Here is a 22421-nt window from a genome sequence, read left to right as displayed (position 1 = left end):
ATGTTTTTGGGGCCAGCAGTCCAATGGCCAATTTTGGGGGACAGCCACACACGGACACAGTTACAAAATGTGAGCTAATGTATAAGGAAGCCTGCACACTAGCCACATTCCAAAACAAAAAAATTGTTGTTCTGCACTTCTCACACAATTTCAAGGCATATCCCCTACTGCAGCATGATATCTGGAACGCCATTATCAATGGAGTAAGAAGAGCATCAGAATATGTGCTTTCTTTTTTAAGCACACACTTGAATAGAATATCAGTAGATATTGCTTCATGAGAGCACAATGCATACGAATCTGCACATCACTCTATTAGAGGAAGAAAAATTCACAAAGAAGCCACTAATTGCATACTCAGTGTGATAATGATAACACACTTGGCACGAGTTTAGTAGAAATATACTACTGATGATTCAATATTGTTGGAATTTAAATCCAGCTGTATAGCATATGCTTGCTTTCAGTTGGCATTAAATTACTATCTGCTTCTTGACAGCCCTTGTTCTTTCTTTTACTATTTATAAATTGGCTACAAATAATTGGAACATTAACATTAGTAGGAAGAGGGCTTCATAATATGTGCTTTCCAAAGGAAAATTAAAGAATCATTGCACTTTTTTGGGTTTCTAAAGGTATCTAGTGTTAATGGACCTTAGGACCCAAACAATTGTTGGCATGATGACAAATACTAGTCAGTGTTACATAACTGAACTAGGAAAATATAAACATAACATTAATTTAAAAACTTCAATTTTTAGCATCTACTTTTCCCAAGTTACCATATTCGCTGGTCCACCCCCAAATTCGGAAGTCGATTCGCTCCACATTCGAATTCGGTTCGAATTCATATCAAATTCGCATTTTTCTGGAAAATTCGATGTAAAATCGCCACACAGAACCCTGGTCAAATTTGACGCAACTTTGACTGACTTCAGACCTCTCCCGACGATTTGGAAATATATTTATGTTGTTTCCAGCGAATTTTGACCGAATTTCCTGTGATGCTGATGCAGTTTTTGGTTTTAAGTTAAGTTTTTTATTATTATTTTCAGTCTCACCAAATAGGGCACGGGTAATCTTCTAAAGATCTTCATTGCATCATATCTGTTCATCTACAACTTCCACAGATTACCTGGCGCCTCCCTTACACAGAATATGCACACAGAAAAAAACAAAAATCAATAAAAATTCTGGGACAGCCCTATCCAAACTGGGATAGCAATTCTCCTCCAGTGTTAATGGCCCTTCGTAATGTTGAAAATGGAACATCTCTGCACAATGAAGAAATCTGGTCACGCCACGCTCATTCCATCTGGTCCACCCATATTAAAAGTCTGCTAATCTGAAACTTTATGTTATTTTCCTCCTGACTGCACTGTGCATCATCATTAGTTTTCAATGAAATAGCTTCTTGTTTTGTGAAGGATACTATATTTATATATATATATACCTATCATGGAAAAATTAAACCACACTACTATAAAAGCCGACATCAATAATTTTAATTGCATATAGAGATATAGAGATATAATTTTAATTGCAATTTTATTATTTTAATAAATGTATATAGAGATATATATATAATTAATCAAAATCTAGTACGGACGAACCCAAAACGAACCCGAACCAGCCCCAAAAATTTTTGATCGAATTTCAAACCCACATCCGAACCAGAATCCGAACCGGTAACTTAACTTTTCTCCCTTAAGGAAACCTCCATTCACCAGCTCCAAGTATACTACCATTTGCTTTGTGGAGTGAAATTTTCATGTATCTGTCGATTGTTATATTTATTGATGCTACTTACCAAGGATATTTAATGTGTACATTACGCATAGTGCTGAGTTGTGTAAGATGGAAGTAGCAGAGTTAAATAGAGCCCTAAACTTGTGATCAGGAACCCCAGTGATAGCAACCATTAGGATTTAGAATATATGCCTGCAAATCATTTTGTAGACAATGAATAGGTGTTTTTGATGCTAGCCTTCTATATTTTCAGTTGTTCCTATGCTCTCACTGGAATACAAAAACAATTGCATACCAACTAATGCCTGATTACTGATTCTTCATGTATTTAAACATATCTTTGTCATTCCCAAAATTTCCAATGAAGAATCTATCCTATTTTGTGTAAATTTAGATCTATTCTTTCCTCTGCTATGAATGTTTAAATGGAGTTGTTTCAGTTACAAATATATAGCAAAAAAGTTTTCAATATAGATATGGTAGATGGGTACATGTGTACATGTCATCTATGTGTGTGTGGATAGATATATGTATTGTTCGTGTACAAACATGTGTAACTGTAGATATATATGCGTGAAACAAAAGTAGAAAATAACAATGAGAAAAGGTATGAAAGTTAAAAGAGGCGTTGTACCTTCTTAATGTCTCGTATTGCAAAAAGCCCAATACAAACTTCTCCATTCACCATCCACTGCAATAAACAGAAATCAAATAAATAAATAAAAGAGTTTATAACTATCAACAAGGATCTTGAGATATTAATTAAACTATACTGGAACATAATAGGAAGATTTAAATGTATGTTACAAAGAACATTTAGAAAAATGAAAAAAATTGTACAGTCTGTAATTTTTTTACAGTGCTTCACCAATAAAAAGTCACATATAAAGGATATCGTGTGGTTGTCATATTTCATCCCAACTATCACAACTGCAATTCTTAAACAAGTAGTGCTAACAAGCTCATATTGGTAAAATGAAAATCAAATGCATTTACCCATATCTATCATCATAGCTTACATACTTGGCAAGTCTTCAAGTATTTGCAAATTTTTTTGACTTTCTGGCACAAGCTTTTTCAACATTTACTCACTGAATCTATATGGTAAGTCATGGAGGAAAACTTGGCAAGTACTTACCAAAGCTCAGTGAGTTTGAACTGCAAACTTGTAACAGCTTGTGCAGGGGAAAAATGTCTTCCATGCCAAAAAAAATAAGGAAAATGAAGAAAAATGTGGTTTTGTGACTTTGAAACCCCTCATTCAGCTCTCCTCAACACACACAGCTACAAGCTAGCATTCTACAACTAATTGAAGATTGTTTAGGGGATTTCAACAAGAGATATGTAGAATTTCAGATTTGCAAAAGTTAATGAACTGTAACTACAAGAACTTAAGTAAATTATGTATTTCATAAATTACCTTTTTTAAATAATAATATATGATCCTTTTTAGAGAAAAAAAAATCCAGTGGTAATGCTTGTACTTTTAAAGAATATAGTACTTTTAATAAAAACTGTACACAGTAGCTGATGCCTTATATTCGTAAAAATACAAAAAAAAAGAATCATAGAACTAATCTCTTTATTAGATAGGTCTCAATCCATATCCACTATCCAGTGTATACAAAATGTATTATATGCACATGTGACTCAATATGTAGTATTCAAAGAGAAGCCAAAAATACAAATATAATCAATGAGCTATTTACAGTCGCAAGAAATGGTTCCAACCATACTTGATATTTCTTTCCTTCAGTATCATCCTAAGATTAAGGAACTCGCTAAGATAAAACAAATACCCATTTTTACCTTTTCTGTCCGGCAATTAGGATCACAACTATGATTAATAAATCGCCCCAAATTTCCTTTCACACAAGCGTCAATTACCTGAAATTTTTCAATTGTTAAATAAGTACGAATGGAAAATAAAAGCCCATTCAGAGTAAACTAACAAAATGTAATTTGAAATTAGCCACTGACAATTAAAAGAAACATGTAACTAAACATATACCTTTTGCCTACATAAGAGATTTGATCATGCAATTACTTAATTATAGACCAGATTAAACCCAATGCCAAAAACGTTTAATGAGCAAAATACTCTTCATGTAAGAAGCCCCACAGCCTACAAATACATAATAGTTTGCTAACTTTAACCTTTCATAAAATTAACAAACAACACAAATGCTCTGAGAACAAAATTTTATTATTTAGTGCTTACCTACTTAATGATATAGGGATGGCTGTAGGTAAGTATTTTTTGTCATATGATAATCAAGTACAATTTGCTACGCATAATCTGCCACCTAGATGTGTAAAGGACTAAAAACTTCTTGACTATGGCAAATCAATGAAGAATTATACTAACCCAACATGTTCAAAACACAAATAAAGCATATTAAAAATATGTTCAAAACTGCTTTCAAGATAGATTTATGATCCTAACTCAAATGAAATAAAGGAAGCTGTTTTGCAGATGTCTGTATGCATTGTCGCTAAACAGCAGAAGATCTGAGAAAATGACATTTTAAGCACCAAATTCTGACTTTATTCTACTCCAAGGCCATTGATAAGCAGAAAAAAGGCTACAACAAATATTGTAATTATGGAACATGTTTAGTTGTACAAAAAAAAAATCCACAGGCAGCATTAATCCAATATTTTCCAAGTTTTGGGGTTCATTACATAGTTTATGATCGTAACTCCGATGAACTAAAGGAAGCTGTTTTGCAGGTGTCTGTATGCATTGTCACATCCGAAATCATAGTCACTGCATAGGTGAAGACCTGAGAAAATGACATTTTAAGCACCAAATTCTGACTTAATTCTACTCCAAGGCTATTGATAAGCAGAAAAAGTCTACAACAATTATTGTAATTATGGAACATGTTTAGTTGTACAAAAAAATATCCACAGGCAGCATTAATCCAATATTTTCCAAGTTTTGGGGTTCATCACATAGTGTCATGGTTAGGAGGTTGCATTGTTGATAATGCAACCAAGGTTCAAATACCTGTCAGGCTCGCATGGCATTTAAGCTGGGGCAGAGCTGTCAGTATAGACATGTCACTGGCAATGGTAAAAAGGAGGAAGAAGTGGCGGACAACAAAGAACAGGAGAGAGGAGGAAGAAGACATGGAGACAGGACGATATGAAGGAGATGGAATAGATTGTAGAGGATGAGCAAGATTACTGCGCACTAATGCCAATAAGTTGGCCAAGTGTTAATGTCAGGGATGAGGTCCCCCATCTATGGCCTCACCTGGAAGATTTTTCCAAGTTACTCCCATAGGAGAATGTGAAGTTCATTCCAAGGGATGGCAAAAATCAACCTAGATTTACCTACACCAATGGAGTGGCCATGGAAAGGCTACTGAATGCATAATATTGTTTAACAGTTAATTACAAAACCTAACATTATAAACAAAATGAAAGAAGTTGAAATGAATAACATTGTGCATTTCTAAGAGCACAAAGGACATCTGAAGAAGACTCCCCTTGCTCATCCATAAACTTCACAGATATTCCATTTAGAAATTGCCAAAATCAATTTGTTTCAAATAGCTTGCTACACGGGTTAATAGATTGCTACTCAATATTTTTAATGGCTTCAAAAAAAAAGATGCACGCACAAGTTACATAACTAATCTAACTCTTCTACATATACTTTGTAGCTAGGGTTCTGACCTTGCTCTTCCCCAACTATTCCACAACAATTATAGCTCATTTCTGACACCTTACAATCCACATATATACTCATGTAGATTCCTAGATTCATAGCATCTTTTAATTCATATCCCAAAATATCAAGGTTGCATGGGTACTCGTACCCACACCCCTGGTACTCGTACCCACGTACCCAAGTACCGGGTACACGTATCCCACGTACCGGGTACTCGGTGGAGAGCATCATAGCTAAGGACCTTGATTAAGATTCTGATTTTTTTTTTTGGTTTTTTGTTTTTGTATTAGCTTGTTGTTTATCAAACTTAATTCAAAACCAAATCAGTTTGAAACTTTGATACTCACTAACAGTAAACTTTATCACTGTTCAAGTTAAAAGTTTATCATTTGCAATATGTCATTGTCATATGGTTTAGGATCTTCTTGTTCATGTTTAAAGTCTGCCTTCTTTGTTATGCATCTAAGCATTTATCATGTATTATTATTTCAAACATATAGCAAATCTGAAACTGAAAACAGTACATTATATTTGCAAACTTTATCACTGTTCTTGTTTTGAAAAACCATTGTCATGACTCATAAAATCAGATTTTTTATAAATATGAAAGTGTAATTTTTAAGTAAGTTTGACATACAAAAAGTTTATCATTTGCAATATGTCATTGTCATATGGTTTAGGATCTTCTTGTTCATGTTTAAAGTCTGCCTTCTTTGTTATGCATCTAAGCATTTATCATGTATTATTATTTCAAACATATAGCAAATCTGAAACTGAAAACAGTACATTATATTTGCAAACTTTATCACTGTTCTTGTTTTGAAAAACCATTGTCATGACTCATAAAATCAGATTTTTTATAAATATGAAAGTGTAATTTTTAAGTAAGTTTGACATACAAAAAGTTTATCATTTGCAATATGTCATTGTCATATGGTTTAGGATCTTCTTGTTCATGTTTAAAGTCTGGCCTTCTTTGTTATGCATCTAAGCATTTATCATGTATTATTATTTCAAACATATAGCAAATCTGAAACTGAAAACAGTACATTATATTTGCAAACTTTATCACTGTTCTTGTTTTGAAAAACCATTGTCATGACTCATAAAATCAGATTTTTTATAAATATAAAAGTGTAATTTTTAAGTAAGTTTGACATACCCAAGTACCTCCGTCCCCAATTATGAAAAATACTTTAAACATTCAGCAATAGCATATATATATATATATATATATATATATATATATATATATATATATATATATATATATATTTGACTTATGGCTTATATTTTCAAATTTCTTGTTTTGAATGCTCAATGTCATGACTCATGACAGATATTTTGATTTTTATATTTTCTATAAAATATTAATTATATAGAAAAAATTAGGCTTACACACGTACTCCCGTCCCCTATTTTGAAAAATATGCGTACCCGTACCCACTCCCGTACCCGTTCCCGTTCCCGTACCCACGTACCCATGCAACCTTGCAAAATATGTTACCATGAACATGTGAAATCTCAATCTATTTCCAAAACCATACTACTAGCAATACTATAATGTCCCCTTCTTCACGCTAGGCCTTACTAGCGCCCTGTTGTTCTATCTTTCCATCCAAATAGGCTAACGGCATTAATCTTAATGATGTCAACCAATCACTAGAGTTTATTTGGTTTCGTTGGAGAAATATTTACGTGGAAGAGTTTTTCTATAGTTAAGTCACTTTATATTATAAAGTTACTTTATAAATTAAAGTCATTTTATAACAAAAAGTAACTTAAGTGACTAGAAGACGAAAATGGTTTTTATCCCACATTGCCTAGTTGTTTAGACTTCCCCTCATATCAAGGTTATAAAAGCAATGAGCTTCCTAGGGATTGACACTATGAAAAATATGATATTGTTCAAAATACAAAAGTGATGCAGGTAGGGATGAGATAACCAGGGCCAAAGGCACACCTAGCCATTCCAAACCACCTATGAGAGTAAACATAGTGGAAAACAACAATAACAGCAAACACAGGAGATAGAGGAACAAATGCTTTCATAGATTCATCAAATCATCAAATACATGCCCAGTGTGAGGCCTTTTGGGTTACCGCAAACATAACAATTCAATCTCAATCCACAATAATAAACTATGCATTCCAAACTTGCTTTTGCTTTTTCTACGCTACAAATCTCCCCCCAAAACTCTACCAAAGATCCTTTTAAATACATGCACGACCAAAGGTCGGCCTGTTGCAAATACAACAAAATAAAACCATATATCAAATGCTAAAACAAGCCACAAGTCAGCTCTCACCAAATACCTAACCCAAAATTAAATGCAAAGGTCGGCTCCAACTAGAAACTGCATACAAACAACTCAACACATGAAGGATCAAACAAAATGTTGTCACTTGGCAAACTTGACAACCAAAGGAAACTCGGCAACCAAAGGAACTCGGCAACCACTCCGAACTCAGCAACCAAAGAGAACTCGACAACCACTCTGACTCAGCAACCAAAGGATAACTCGACAGCAACTACGAACTCGGCAAACATAGAGAACCCGGCAATGCAAGACATTGCAACTCGGCAAACATGCAGAATAGCAATGCAATCCAAGATGCTCTTGCATTAGACAACCGAGGTTGAAAGAAATGATTCTCCTAAATCATTGAGACGTCACAACCTGAGTTGAATCCAACTCAAATTGGGAAATCCATTTAGCATCTTCAACTGGTCTGTTCTTCCACTTTACCAAATACTCAAAGTAATCATTTCCTCTTCTGCTCTTACCAACCTTCTGATCCAATATTTGTTCAACCTGCTTCTTAGGATAATTATCTGATATAGCAACTCCATCATCTAACCTATGATATTTATATAAATCAGCGACATTGAATATGGGAGATATATCCATGTCATTAAGTAACTCAACTTCATAAGCATTACTATTGTCAAACTTCCTCTTGAAGGCCTGAAAATACTGAGAGCAACACTATCTTTTGAACACGTATTGGAACTTTTCTTCTTTGACACAAGTGAACTTATAATGCTTCAAATGTTAGTCCAACCGGGCATGCCAAAAACTGTCGACACAAAAGCTTGCACCCTTGCCTAAAGTTTTACCTAAAGGCAACCTCATGTAACATGGAAACAATCTCTTTCTTCAAATGAACCGTCACCTCATCACCAACTTCAAAAACACTATGCTCCACGAGGACACGTCCCCTGCCTCTGTACCCTAGTACCCGTACCGGGTACAAAACGGGGACGCGGGTACGAATTTTGGCCGTACCCTGTGACGTCCCTTTTTTGAAAAATTCAAAAAACATCCCCGAAACGGCCAATTTTTTTGGGCAGGAAACTTGGGGACAGCCAGCAGTATCGGGGACAGTTTTGCCGTCCCCGAAACTGCTGGCCGTCCCCTTTTTTCCAGTCAATCTGGTAAAGGCAAACCATCCCCAAAAAAACATTTTTTCCTAATTTTTGTTGTTTGTGTGGCCCCTAGTCATCTTAAAGACATAATAACAACATGCAACCCATATTTGGTCCATTAAAACACTAACTCTTCTACTCATTTTTCGATTTAACATACTTGCTAAGAGGAAGGAAAAAAACATAAGAGCAGTAGCAGCAATGAGCAAAGATTGTGTTTAGTGAGGCAAGACTGCGTTCGGTATTTACTATTTACTAACTATTTTAGTTGGACTTCTCTTTATTTCATTCTGATTTCAGCATGGTACTCAAAGCCTTTAGGCATTTTAATTTTTGCTATATATGTATGTGATATTGTTATAATGGAAGCACTTAGTATTTGCCATTTGATAATATTCCATGTATTTATCTTCTAAAATGTCTATGGTGAATGGTTTATCAATGTTATGATATACATATTTGAATTTTGTCTCTATATTAAAAAAAATTCCCTATGTTTTTAATCGCCGTCCCCTGATGTCCCGTCCCCTAAATTTTGGCTTCGACCCGTACCCGTACCGGAAACACGTCCCCGTCCCCTAAAACGTCCCCGTCCCGGAAACTCCGTGGAACATAGCAAAAACATGATGTTTTCTAGACTTATCAGCATTCTCCTTATACTTCTAATTACTTTGTTCCAATCTTAACTTTACTTCCTCATGCAAAGACTTCATAAAATTGGCAAACTCATCTCCTGCATCACTTCTCTTCTCTTCACTGGCAATATCCCTTAAATCTGATATCCCTTTAGGCTATATTCCAATGACAATCTCAAATGGTATTTTCCCTATACTCATATTCACAGAACTGTTATATGCAAACTCTGTTTGTGCTAATACCATCTCCCAATCATGTGGTTTGTCTCCAACTAAACATCTTAGCAGATTACCCAAGCTTCTATTCACAACCTCTATCTGTCCATCTATTTGTGGATGGAATGTAGAACTAAACTTCAACACAGTACCCATCTTCTTCCACAAAGTCTTCCAAAAATAACCAACAAACTTATTGTCTCTATCAAAAATAATACTTTTTGGTAATCCATGCAATCTAACAATTTCTTTAAAGAAAATCTCAGCAACATGCTCATCATCTAATGTCTTCTTACATGGTATGAAATGAGTCATCTTAGAAAATCTATCCACAACAACAAATATAGAATCATACCCCTTCACTCTCTTAGGCAATCCAAGAACAAAATCGATACTGATGTCACTCCAAGATTTCTCAGGAACAAAAATAGGTGTCTACAAACCAGTATTTTGACTTACTCCTTTTGCAACTTGACAAACTCCACAACTCTTTACAAACTTCTGATCATCCCTATACATTTGTGGCCAATAATACTTATCCTTCAACATACTCAATGTTTTATCAATTCCAAAATTTCTAACCAATCCACCACTATGGTTTTCCTTAATCAAATTCAACCTCATAGAACTCTTAAGAATACACAACTCAATACACTTAAACAACATACCTTTTTGAATAAAATATTCATCAAACTTACTTGGTTGTTCTGTCAAACTAGGTGCTCTACACTCTTTCCACATCTCAAACAAATCAAGATCAATATCATACAACTCCTTCATCTCATCAAATCCAAGAACTTCAACATTCATTGTGGTCAACAAAGAACGTCTTCTATTCAATGCATCAGCAACTCAGTTAGTGATTTCGCTCTTATGTTTAATCACAAATGTAAAACTTTGCAAGTACTCAACCCGCTTCATATGTCTTTGATTCAACTTATGTTGATTTCCCAAGTACTGTAAGGCTTCATGATCAGTATGCAACACAAACTCCTTAGGAATCAAATAATGTCTCCACTTCTTCAAGGCTTGAACGATAGCATAAAACTCTTGATCATTCACAAAATACTTCCTTTTGGCATCATTCAACTTCTCACTAAAGAAAGCAACAAGTTTGCCTTCTTGACTCAAGACAGCTTCTATTGCACTACCACTTGCATCACATTCAACTTGAAATACCTTAGTGAAATCAAGCAAAGCCAATATAGGTAACTCAGCAACCTTTTGTTTCAAAGTCTCAAAACTGCTATCAGCTCCATGTGTCCACTTGAATTCTTTTTTATCTCCTCTCATTGTCTCAGTCATAGCATTACAAACAGAATTGAAATTCCTTATAAACTTCCTGTAAAAACTAGCCAAACCATGAAATGATCTTACCTCGCCCACATTCTCAGGTGTAGGCCACTACAAAATTGCTTTAAGCTTCTCAGGATCCATCTTCAAACCATTAGCTGAAATCACAAATCCCAAATACACAATCTCCTCTTGCATAAAAAAAGATTTCTTCAGATTAATCATCAACTTCTCCTCTTTCAATCTTTGTAATACTTGTCTAACATGCTCAAGATGTTCTTCCTTAGTCTTACTGAATATCAGAATATCATCCAAATAAACAGTCACAAACTTAACCAAAAATCTTTTGAGAACTTCATTCATCAACCTCATGAAAGTACTAGGTGCATTAGTAAAACCAAAAGGCATTACCAACCATTCATACAAACCATCTTTTGTCTTGAAAGCAGTCTTCCATTCATCACTTTCTCTAATTCTGATATGATGATAGCCACTCTTCAAATCAATCTTGGTAAAATATTTTGCTCCACTCAAACAATCCATTATGTCATCCATCCTTGGCATAGGAAACCTATATTTCATTGTGATCTTGTTAATAGCTCTAGAATCAATACACATTCTCCATTCTTCATTCTTCTTAGGTGCTAATACAGCACGTACAACACATGGACTCAAACTTTATCTAATAAAACCTTTCTGTAACAACTCATGCACTTCTCTGTTAAGTTACTCATTTTCAATAGGTGTCAATCTATATGGTGCTTTACTCAGCAAACTAGCTCCAGGAATCAGATCCATGCAACAATATCCTTATACTCATTCACCAATCTTGTATTTTCCACTGGCACTCGGTCAATACTACCAGTTTCCGTTGTCACTCGATTACCATTAGCTTTTGTCACTCAGTCTAGTTTCTAATACTCAGTTGCTACTGGCACAACTCGGTCTCCTAGGAATTATGGCAAACCAAACTTGATTCTCTTCATTTCCTTTTCAAATTGTTTTCCATTAACCATGCAAATTCTCACAATAGTACACTTAAACTCATCTAGAGTTTCAATCAAAGGCAGCAATATTTGTTTTTTTCCATTCACGCAAAGGGTATATGATTCAATCTTCTATCATGTATAGCATATCTATCATATTGCCAAGGACTACCCAACAGAGCATGAGAACAATCCATAGGTATAATATCACACAGAACTTCATCAAAATGCTGTCCAATCTTGAATTTCACAATACATTGTTCACTTACCAATATCTTATGCTCATCTTTGATCTATGAAACATGATAAGGTTTAGGATGCCCCAACCTCTGCAACTGCAACTTTGTAACCAATTCTTCTAATGCCAAATTTGTAGAACTTCCATTGTCAATGATCACCTTGCAACATTTTCCAGCCATCTTACATTTGGTCTTGAAAAGACTTCTCCTTAAGATAGGTTCTTCATTGCTTCCTTTATTACATAAGGTTCTTCTCACCATCAGATTTTCGATCATAAGGAACAACTTCGACGGCAGGTTTTGAATTTGCCCTAGGTAATACTCTCAACAACCTTGCCTCATCTTGATCTTCTTCAGGTTCTGGATTAGGGTTTGATGCGACTGCTTCATCATCACTCACATCATCAAGATGCGTTCCTCTTCTTTGGGCTGTCTCTATAGCATCTAATCTAGCTGCAATTTGTCTTAATGTATCCAATACGGCATAATCAGCATTTCCTCTACCTCGAACCATCTTTACAATCCGTTTCCTGCAAGATCCTAACCCTCCACAAGTTTTAGGTCAAATCTGCAAATCTGCAATCCTACAACCAAATTCACTTAGGGTTCTACACAATCCAATCTCCACAAGGATGAACCTCATTCTCTGATACCACCTGACGCAGGGAGGGATAAGACCAGGGCCAAAGGCACAACCAACTATTCCAAGCCATTTGCAAGAGTAAACACTACGGAAAACTACAATAACAACAAACACAGGAGATAGAGAAACAAATGCTTTCATAGATTCATCAAATCATCAAATACATGCCCTATTGTGAGGCCTTCTGGGTTACGGCCAACATAACAGTTCAATCTCAATTCACAATGATAAACTACGCATTCCAAACTTGCTTCTGCTCTTTGTACACTACATATCTCCCCCTAAAAACTCTACCAAAGACCCATTTAAATACATGCACGGCCACAAGTCGGCCTGTAGCAAATACAACAAAATAAACCCATATATTAAATGCTAAAACAAGCCACAATTTGGCTCTCAGCAAATACCTAACACAAAATTAAATGCAAAGGTCGGCTCTAACTAGAAACCGCGTACAGACAACTCGACAAACAAAGGACCAAACAAAGTGCTACAACTCGGCGAACTCTGCAACCAAAGGAAACTCAACAACCAAAGAGAACTTGGCAACCAAAGGAACAAAAAACTCGGTAACCAAAGAGAGCTCGGCAACCAAAGGAACTCAGCAACAAGAGAGAACTCGGCAACCAAAGGATAACTTGGCAAACAAAGAGAATTTGGCAATGCAAGACATTGCAACTCGGCAGCAACTAAGAAACTTGGCAAACATGCAGGATAGCAATGCAACTCAGGATGCTCTTGCATCAAAAAGGTTGCTTAAATGTGACTGGTTGCTTTGAGGATGAAACCCCTTAAGGCAGTGTGAGGAGTTGGATGTAGCCCCAACTGCTCTTGGAGACTACATTCAGTTTGACATAGATATTGAAGGAGTGATACATTGGTCTTATTGGGTCTGCCCCAAGTATCAAACCATCACTACATATATCCAGAGGTGGGAACCCATTGTAATAGCCAGAGATTAAAGGATAAGTCTGCGGAAGGTAGAAAGGTATCACAGCCGCAGGGAAGGTCATCTAGGCCACATATTACCAGATCTGCAGGACATCAGCGAAGTGGAACTCCAGATTGCCAGATATCATCTGCCCTCACATGGTTAGGAGGAGCACAGTTTTATGAGTTGCGGGTGAAGTCTGAGATACCGCAGGTGGTCTTCCGGAAGTCAGGTGTGTTGGTTGACAGTAGCAATCGCAGGTACAGTGCCCGAGTCAGCAAGGAGCATCACCTTGCCTTCCCGCATGAGGAATATACCAGTCCTGGGTGCTTAGACAGTCATCCTCCACGGCAACTCCAGTACTTGAGGACATTCAATCGACATTAACCATGAACATGTGAACAGTCCACCCACTCACGGAAATACCAGGTTCTGTCATCTATTTTTACTTGCATTTTTTATTGTTTATGTGAGCAGCAGTACTGTCTTTCAGACTTGATGTATGAGAATTTGATATGTTCATTATCGCAAGTCCCCTATGGAATGAGAAATACAAGAAGAGTTCAGATATTTGGTTGGATGTTTGTTTTTTGAAGTATATTGTAAACTCTGAACCTTATTTCTGAATGCCCTCATTATTACATTGTGCTAATGTCATATTGTGAAGTATTTCCTTGCTGGTTGGAACCAACATCACCTCTTACCCCGTGTTCTGAGTTTGACCAGTTCCTACCATTATTTGTTGTTACATTGCTTATTTTAAATCAATTGCAACAATTGTAAATTGTATACAACAAATTGTAAATTCCTCACATTACTGATCACTCTTATTAACAGCTAATAATTATCTACTTGTGCTACAGACTGTTGGATATCTCACAAGAAACTACCATAAAAAAGTGATAAAAACATCAACATCAAGAAAGAGTCCACAATCATCAAATTTTGTATAATTCTGCTTCCCTATTGAGAGCTTCAAGAACACCATGAAGCATCCTGACAGCCAAACATTGTCTTACTCCATTTCTACGCATAGTCTTGTTCTCCTACAAATTCATGATAAGGAACTACAACCTTCTATTACCATATTATCTAGGATACGAATTCTTAGAAAACTTGCAATTCTTATATTTGAGCTATTCTAAGCTCTCCCAATCTTCAAATCTTTGTTCTAGTACACCACCCAAGTGAAGAGACCAAAATGATATTAATAAAAATCGTTGGATCAATCTTTGGTTCTGTCACTATGTCCTCTGTCAGCCAAAAACATTAACCGTTCCATATTCCATTAATGATGTGATCAACCTATATCAAACTAGTAAGACTATTTCAATCCTGCTCATATCGTCCACTAATGCAGTATCCTGCAACTTATAGAGGTCATAACTTTACATATGAACTCAAATAAGGTATTGTTTCTATATTACCCTTTTCTTTTTGTCCCTACAATAAGATTTCAATTATATGATATTAGCAGTACAACTGTACCTACAAGTTAACCCAATCATTTTCGGGTCAGTTTCACTCAAATACCTGCTCTGTTAGTAGTAAAGCACTGTGAAAGCTAAATTTGATGAATTAAAAGAAAAAATCATACACTTCCTTATTTCTCCTCAGAATTCAAAAGATATATATTCACACATTTCCTTATTTCTTTGCAGAACTCTCATTACATAGAAATAAGAGAGTGGGCATTTCCAGTTCATTTTAGGCAGTTCAAACCCCAACTTTGAAAGTTTCATACAGATGCATTTTAAGCATTGGCTTTCTTTTCAATCTTGAATAACTATCAAATGAGTTCATAACTTTCATGTTCGCTTAGTGTACTTTGTTGTCTCAATTTCTTCCCTCTATGCATATAGGAACTGCCTCCTTCCATTTAAGAACCACATTCTTCACTGCTACAAGGAACACATCAATTTAACAGTCCCAATAGACTCCTCCAAGATCACTTTTTGGTGCTAAATACATATTTAACAAAATAACTGGTCTTCAAATGGTGGCACACATGCCGACATTTCAAATTGCCTCAAAAATAGTATATAGTAATTACAGGTTCGACAAGTAATCAAATATACATCAATCATGCAAATAGTGATCATCTCATAAGCTAAAAAAAATAGGCAGACATAGAACGTAGAATTACTAACATCTGACATGTCTGGCCAGACCCAGGGAGATGTCCAGTGGTACACTGATTGCTTCCAGACATGCACATAAAAGTTGTTATTATAAGATAGTCATCAGCTAGGAAAAAGAGCATGCCTACCAAACTGGATCACCTTTGTATACAAGATAATATGTTCACCCTAGTAAAACAATTTCAAACTAACAGTATCAGATTTCCACAATCCATTTGAAATGTATAATTTGATTTCTAGATTCGATTGAGTTGGTTTTTTTAGCATCAAAGTTTTGGAACACACCCTGTGATCCATCATCAGGATGAGAGAATGCAAGAATAAAATTATGCAGACTAAGCCTCACCAAGAAGCACTAAAAGGAATGGAGAAGGGAGGCACATAAAACAAAAAAGTAAAAAAATAAAAACAAAGGAAGAAAAAAGAAGGGAAAACTACACAAAAAAGCAAATGAATGAACAAAACACAAAAAAAAAACCCAAAACCAAGCCCACAAATAACTAAAGTCTACCACAACAAATACAAAAAAATTAAGCAAAAATCTTACCAAAAATAGACAAATTAATAAAGGAAACAAATGCATAAAAATGACCAACATGACTAAAATATAGAATATATTTTAGAACTATAGCAAGCAAAAGAATTTAAACACAGTTATACACACACATACCTATATATATATGTATAAATATCTATGAATATATATATATATATATATATATATATGTATGTTTGATACGTGTGTGTGTGTGTGTGTGTGTGTGTGTGTGTGTACAATAAAGCTGATACATAATTAATATCGATGAGCAAATATAAAAAGCTGATCTACCCTGTATAAAAATAACCAAGGTTGCATGGGTAATCGTACCCACACCCCTGGTACTCGTACCCACGTACCCAAGTACCGGGTACACGTATCCTACGTACCGGGTACTCGGTGGAGAGCATCATAGCTAAGGACCTTGATTAAGATTCTGATTTTATTTTTTTGGTTTTTTGTTTTTGTATTAGCTTGTTGTTTATCAAACTTAATTCAATACCAAATCAGTTTGAAACTTTGATACTCACTAACAATAAACTTTATCACTGTTCAAGTTAAAAGTTTATCATTTGCAATATGTCATTGTCATATGGTTTAGGATCTTCTTGTTCATGTTTAAAGTCTGCCTTCTTTGTTATGCATCTAAGCATTTATCATGTATTATTATTTCAAACATATAGCAAATCTGAAACTGAAAACAGTCCATTACATTTGCAAACTTTATTACTGTTCTTGTTTTGAAAAACCATTGTCATGACTCATAAAATCAGATTTTTTATAAATACAAAAGTGTAAATTTTAAGTAAGTGTGACATACCCAAGTACCTCCGTCCCCAATTATGAAAAATACTTTAAACATTCAGCAATAGCATATATATATTTGACTTATGGCTTATATTTTCAAATTTCTTGTTTTGAATGCTCAATGTCATGACTCATGACAGATATTTTGATTTTTATATTTTCTATAAAATATTAATTATATAGAAAAAATTAGGCTTACACTACCCCCGTCCCCTATTTTGAAAAATATGCGTACCCGTACCCGCTCCCATACCCGTTCCCGTTCCCGTACCCACGTACCCATGCAACCTTGAAAATAACTAATAAAAGAAAATTTAAATGTGATAACTAGAAACCTAAAACAAAATAAAACGAAATAAAACAAGACTAACCAATACATAAATAACCTAGAAAGGACATATGTGTATGTGTATGTGTGTATAGACAATATACATGCATATAAGACGAATATAATTTCAAACTAGCTAACAACTCCATGAAGTGGTGATTCTGAAATCACAGTTAACAATAACGAGAGACAAACCTCATTGCTATCCAATGTCATGAAATAGAAATGCCTTTGACCTCTCGAAGCATATTCTTTTTGGCGAGCATTATATGCCTGCATGTCTAGCACCTGCTTTGGGCAATGGTAAAATTAGTATTCGTTCAATTAACTATAAATGCAAACTTCTGGCAAGAATTAAGCTCTTTAGGTAGTAAGTATAACCATTTTTATACATATCCATATCATATAATATAAAGATTTTTAAAACATCACTATCAATGATGACAGTAGTGCAATTCACATGTATCTTTCGCAAGTGATACTAACCTCTCCAACATATTCAATGATAAATAACCCCTTTTGTACTTCTTGCAGAACTTGTAACCCAAAACCTTTCTTCCCACAGCGCAACAACCTAACTTCGGCATATAGTCTTTTTTGGAACTGCAAAAAAATATATGCAAGAGTATATGATTATTCTCAATCTACTAATGCAACAGTCATCAAAACAAATTCAACAATAAAATTCACCTGCTGATTTGAACACAGATCCCCACATGGGCATGCCTCTTTGACACATTCAATATTAAGCAGTCGATTCAGGCATTCATCTCCACAGCCATAGCTACCATCTTCAGGTGGTTTGCAATGGCAAACCATAATCTGTTAAAACCAAAGTCAAATTACATGATATAAAAATATGTATGAACTTGATGGTGTAATAAATAATTGAATACAGTGTTCATTTGTCTCCTACACAAGGAAATAAAGGCACTAAAGCTGTTTATTATCTTGATGAGTTCTTTTGGGGGGTTTGCAATGACAAACCTTAAACTGTACATAATATCAGAACGAACAGACTTGATGGCATAATAGATAATAACATCCTGTATTTGACTCCAACAGAGAAAATAAAGACACTAAAACTGTTATAATCTTGACGAACACCTACTTTATGCTCTAATCTTTGAAGATGAGAAGAAGAAAGCAATTAGTTTCTGATTAATATTATCATCAAATAAAGTTGGCATAATGATAATTAATATCACGAAGCGGAAGTTGTGGACTGGCACAACTCTTCTAGAGGATCAGGTGATCCCCATTAGAATCAAAAGTAGGGAAAGTGCAAATCAATGCAAATCAGATAAATTAACTACTTAAAGATAAAATCAAGGATGATGTTTCGGTCTGTGATGCCACAAAGCAACATGTTCCATAATGGATGCAAATACATTCTACAGTTGGACCTTAATAGGGGTGTGCCCCTACTATGATAGAGGATTATAACCAATCTGAAGCTGCGGCCAAATAGATTCCTTAGGCATCATCACCCCTCTCATCCTTCATGCACTCTTTGATTTAAAAGATTCAGCCCTACTATTCTTGAGGGGGTTTCAGTATTTTAACAAAAGGTAACCTAGCCAGCAGAGACGCAATGGCTATATTAACAGTAGTCTCACCTATATGTGAGACCATGATAACACTATGAGTAGCATAGCCGAGTACCTCGGTAGCATTGTCCCTTAAAAACATGCATATTAACTAAGTGCAGACACTCTTTGCTAGATAAATTGCATTGGAACTTTAGATTTAATTCTAGTGACACTAGAGGGAAAAGTTCACTAAAAATAATCATTAGAAAAATATAAAGTGGCTTTTTTAAAAATGCCAAAAGCAAGCAATAACAATGGGTATAATAACCACGCTGATGATACAGAAAATCAAAGCATAACCTTGAATAGTATTGAATTAGTGATCCATAGGTATGACAATGATCAAGAGGATGAAAATTTGCAAAACTTAATTTTACGATGTGCTTCAGAGCAATACGGAACAAAATGTGGAATTCAAATAGATCTTCTAAGAAGCAATAAGATATTGATTTTCAGACGAAAAAAAATTAAATGCTAAGCTCACAAGGATGATGCCAATAAGTGACACACGAGTAATCACCCCATTCCTACTAAATCGAAACACATAAATGCGCATATGGCATACAAATGATTCCAATTTGATATTTGAACCAACAGACGGTCTCTTGATTTTCAGACGAAAAAAAATTAAATGCTAAGCTCACAAGGATGATGCCAATAAGTGACACACAAGTAATCACCCCATTCCTACTAAATCGAAACACATAAATGCGCATATGGCATACAAATGATTCCAATTTGATATTTGAACCAACAGACGGTCACAATAAGAGACTTGGCATTTTTTTGAACATGTCATGATCCATCCAAGAAGATATCAAAAAAAAAAAAAGACATCGCAGCAGCATAAATAGCAAAATTCAGGCAATCGCATACAAGGGTCAAACACATAAATGGACATATGGCATAGGAAAGATTCCAATTTGATATTTAAACCAACAGACAGTCACAATGAGAGACTTAGCATTTTTTTTAACATGTCATGATCCATCCAAGAAGACTTCAAAAAAACGATCCCAGCAGCATAAATAGCCAAACTCAGACAATTGCATAAAAGGATCAAGTAAGGCAAAGGGAAGGCTCACCTGTTGGTGTTGAAATAAATTCAACTAAATATATTTTTTATTAAGGCCAACCCCCTTGAAATAAAGACAGAGGGCAGGTATTTAAAAAATGTGTGATTACTTCTAGAGGGGGGACGGAAAAAAGTATTCGAATTATTTTTGGAATCCTAGGCTCTTACCAAAATTAGTTCATTCTTCTAGAATCTTAGTTAATGGTCATTTAGGCTTTGTTTTTAAGCTTTTCTTAGTTCAATCTATTTTTAGACTACACTATTATTAGCATATGTAAACTCTATTTAAGAGTACATTGTTAATACAATAATTTCATCATATCAGAGCAGGAGCCCGTCTAGGTATGACTCCCCCCTATGGGGGGTTTTCATAATTTTCCCTCCAAAATTATCTGTTGGATTTTAATGATTTCTTCTCAAATATAAGCCAATGGGTTTTAATAACATTTTCCTCAAAAATTATCAGGTTTTGCAGCAATTGTTTTGACTTAGTATCGTAAATCTGAACACTGGATTTCAACTTGTGGGTAATGGGGGGTTTACAGTTTTTTCCAGTTAAAAAATGATTTTGGGGTTTTTAATAATTTTTTCTCCTTAAAAAACTATCTGGAGGGTTTACAATTTTTTCCTCAAAAATAAAAGGTTTGCTCCTATATACCCTAGTGAAGGTTTCTGCAATTTCGGAGGGCTCTTTGGTTTCTATTGGGTTATATTGTTAATCCTTAAAAAACAATGTTTGTATGCCAATCTGCGTCTCAGATTTTGCATCAGCTCTCTGTTTGGTTTCAACCAATTTTTCACCTCAAAAAACATGTTTGGTTTTGATCAATTTTTCACCTAAAAAATGGGTTTAGTTTTGATCAATTTTTCACCTCAAAAATTGAGGTTTGGTTTTGATAAATTTTTCACCTTTGGTTTTGATCAATTTTTAACCTAAAAATTGTGTTTGATTTTGGTCGATTTTTCTCCTCAAAATTTATTTCTGGTTTCTGTCATTTGTGAAGTTTGTGTGCAATGTTATGTCAGGTATCTCTGATTTAGTTTTACCCCTTTTTTCTGAAAAACAATATTTTGTAAACTTCAATCACAGTATTTTGCAATCGGTTTTGGAGCATTCTGCTCATCTGCAATAGCTTGAAGGGTTTACCAATTTATCTTCAAAATCGTGGATGTTATTCTCAGTGTTTGTCTCCGTCTGCAGGTTGGATGTTTTTCAGATAATTTTTGGTAAGCGGTTTCGCAGATTCTGGGAGGGAATAATAGACAGCAATAGTCAGAGCAGAGAACAGCAGACATTAATGAATTATATACAGCGATTATCATTGACATATATAGCAGTAATTAGAGGAAGCAAAGGGGAGTAATCACACCAATAACAAGTCTGATAAAGAATTGGCATATAAATCACAAATATACAGAGGTTTAATTAATTCATTAAGGACAGCGATTAAGTTTTTACAATAGTGATTAAGACAAGGCAGTGATGATAACTATTAAAGCAGTAATTATGAAGCATTGGTACTAAGATTGATTGAAAAGCATCAAAAACAATTAGTTAGGGGGCACTTAAGAAAGTGGAAGAAACCACTCTTGGCAAGAAAGGAGGCCACTTCAAAGGAAACAACCCTTCAGCAGGGTACAACAATATTTAAGGAGAAGAAAGGCATTAATCCAATCAGAAAGGAAGGTCTCAGATCTATCAACAGCAACCTCACTCAAACATCAAAAAAGAATGAGGAATCTGATACAAGGCAGTAACAAAGGGAAGGTGATCAGAACAGTTAATATGGCAACATCAGATCAAACAAAAAGCATTCTGATTAAGGAGGCAAATAGACTTAAGAATGAACCTCTATAATCTGATTGGCAAACACATCATGTATTACTGAAGTGGATAACATTTAGATCAGGCTTGAAAGCAGCAGACTGGCATTCTTTCCAAACCTGTTTATCCTATCATTATATAATCTAACAACTGCTCTTGCGGTATATATTTAGATTGTGCATTTTTTGACAATAAATATCTCTATACATGTATATTCATATGGTAGAATATAAAATGCATGTCTGATGATGAAACTGTTTAAAACCCATCATGTATGAAAGGTAGGTGGTCTAAGATGGGAGTTATAAGAT

The 22421-nt window shown here is 35.0% G+C and overlaps 1 protein-coding gene across 1 annotated transcript in view; it reads right to left on the bottom strand.

Annotated features, from left to right (window-relative positions):
- LOC149555773 (uncharacterized) overlaps positions 1–22421 on the bottom strand; it is a 126489-nt gene that overhangs the window by 74100 nt on the left and 29968 nt on the right. The window contains exons 4-8 of the mRNA XM_089829933.1: positions 18309–18440; positions 18105–18221; positions 17814–17906; positions 3559–3636; positions 2384–2440 (exon numbers count right to left, since the gene is read on the bottom strand). Coding sequence (XP_089686059.1) covers positions 2384–2440; positions 3559–3636; positions 17814–17906; positions 18105–18221; positions 18309–18440 — 477 coding nt within the window. The remainder of the gene's footprint in view (positions 1–2383; positions 2441–3558; positions 3637–17813; positions 17907–18104; positions 18222–18308; positions 18441–22421) is intronic.

The sequence above is a fragment of the Cupressus sempervirens genome, chromosome 5, assembly GCF_028749045.1.
Source record: "Cupressus sempervirens isolate cs-2001-9-10 chromosome 5, ASM2874904v1, whole genome shotgun sequence".
NCBI classification, from domain to species: Eukaryota; Viridiplantae; Streptophyta; class Pinopsida; order Cupressales; family Cupressaceae; genus Cupressus; species Cupressus sempervirens.
The sequence above is the reverse complement of the archived record's forward strand: the minus strand, read 5'-3'. Positions and strand labels throughout refer to the sequence as shown.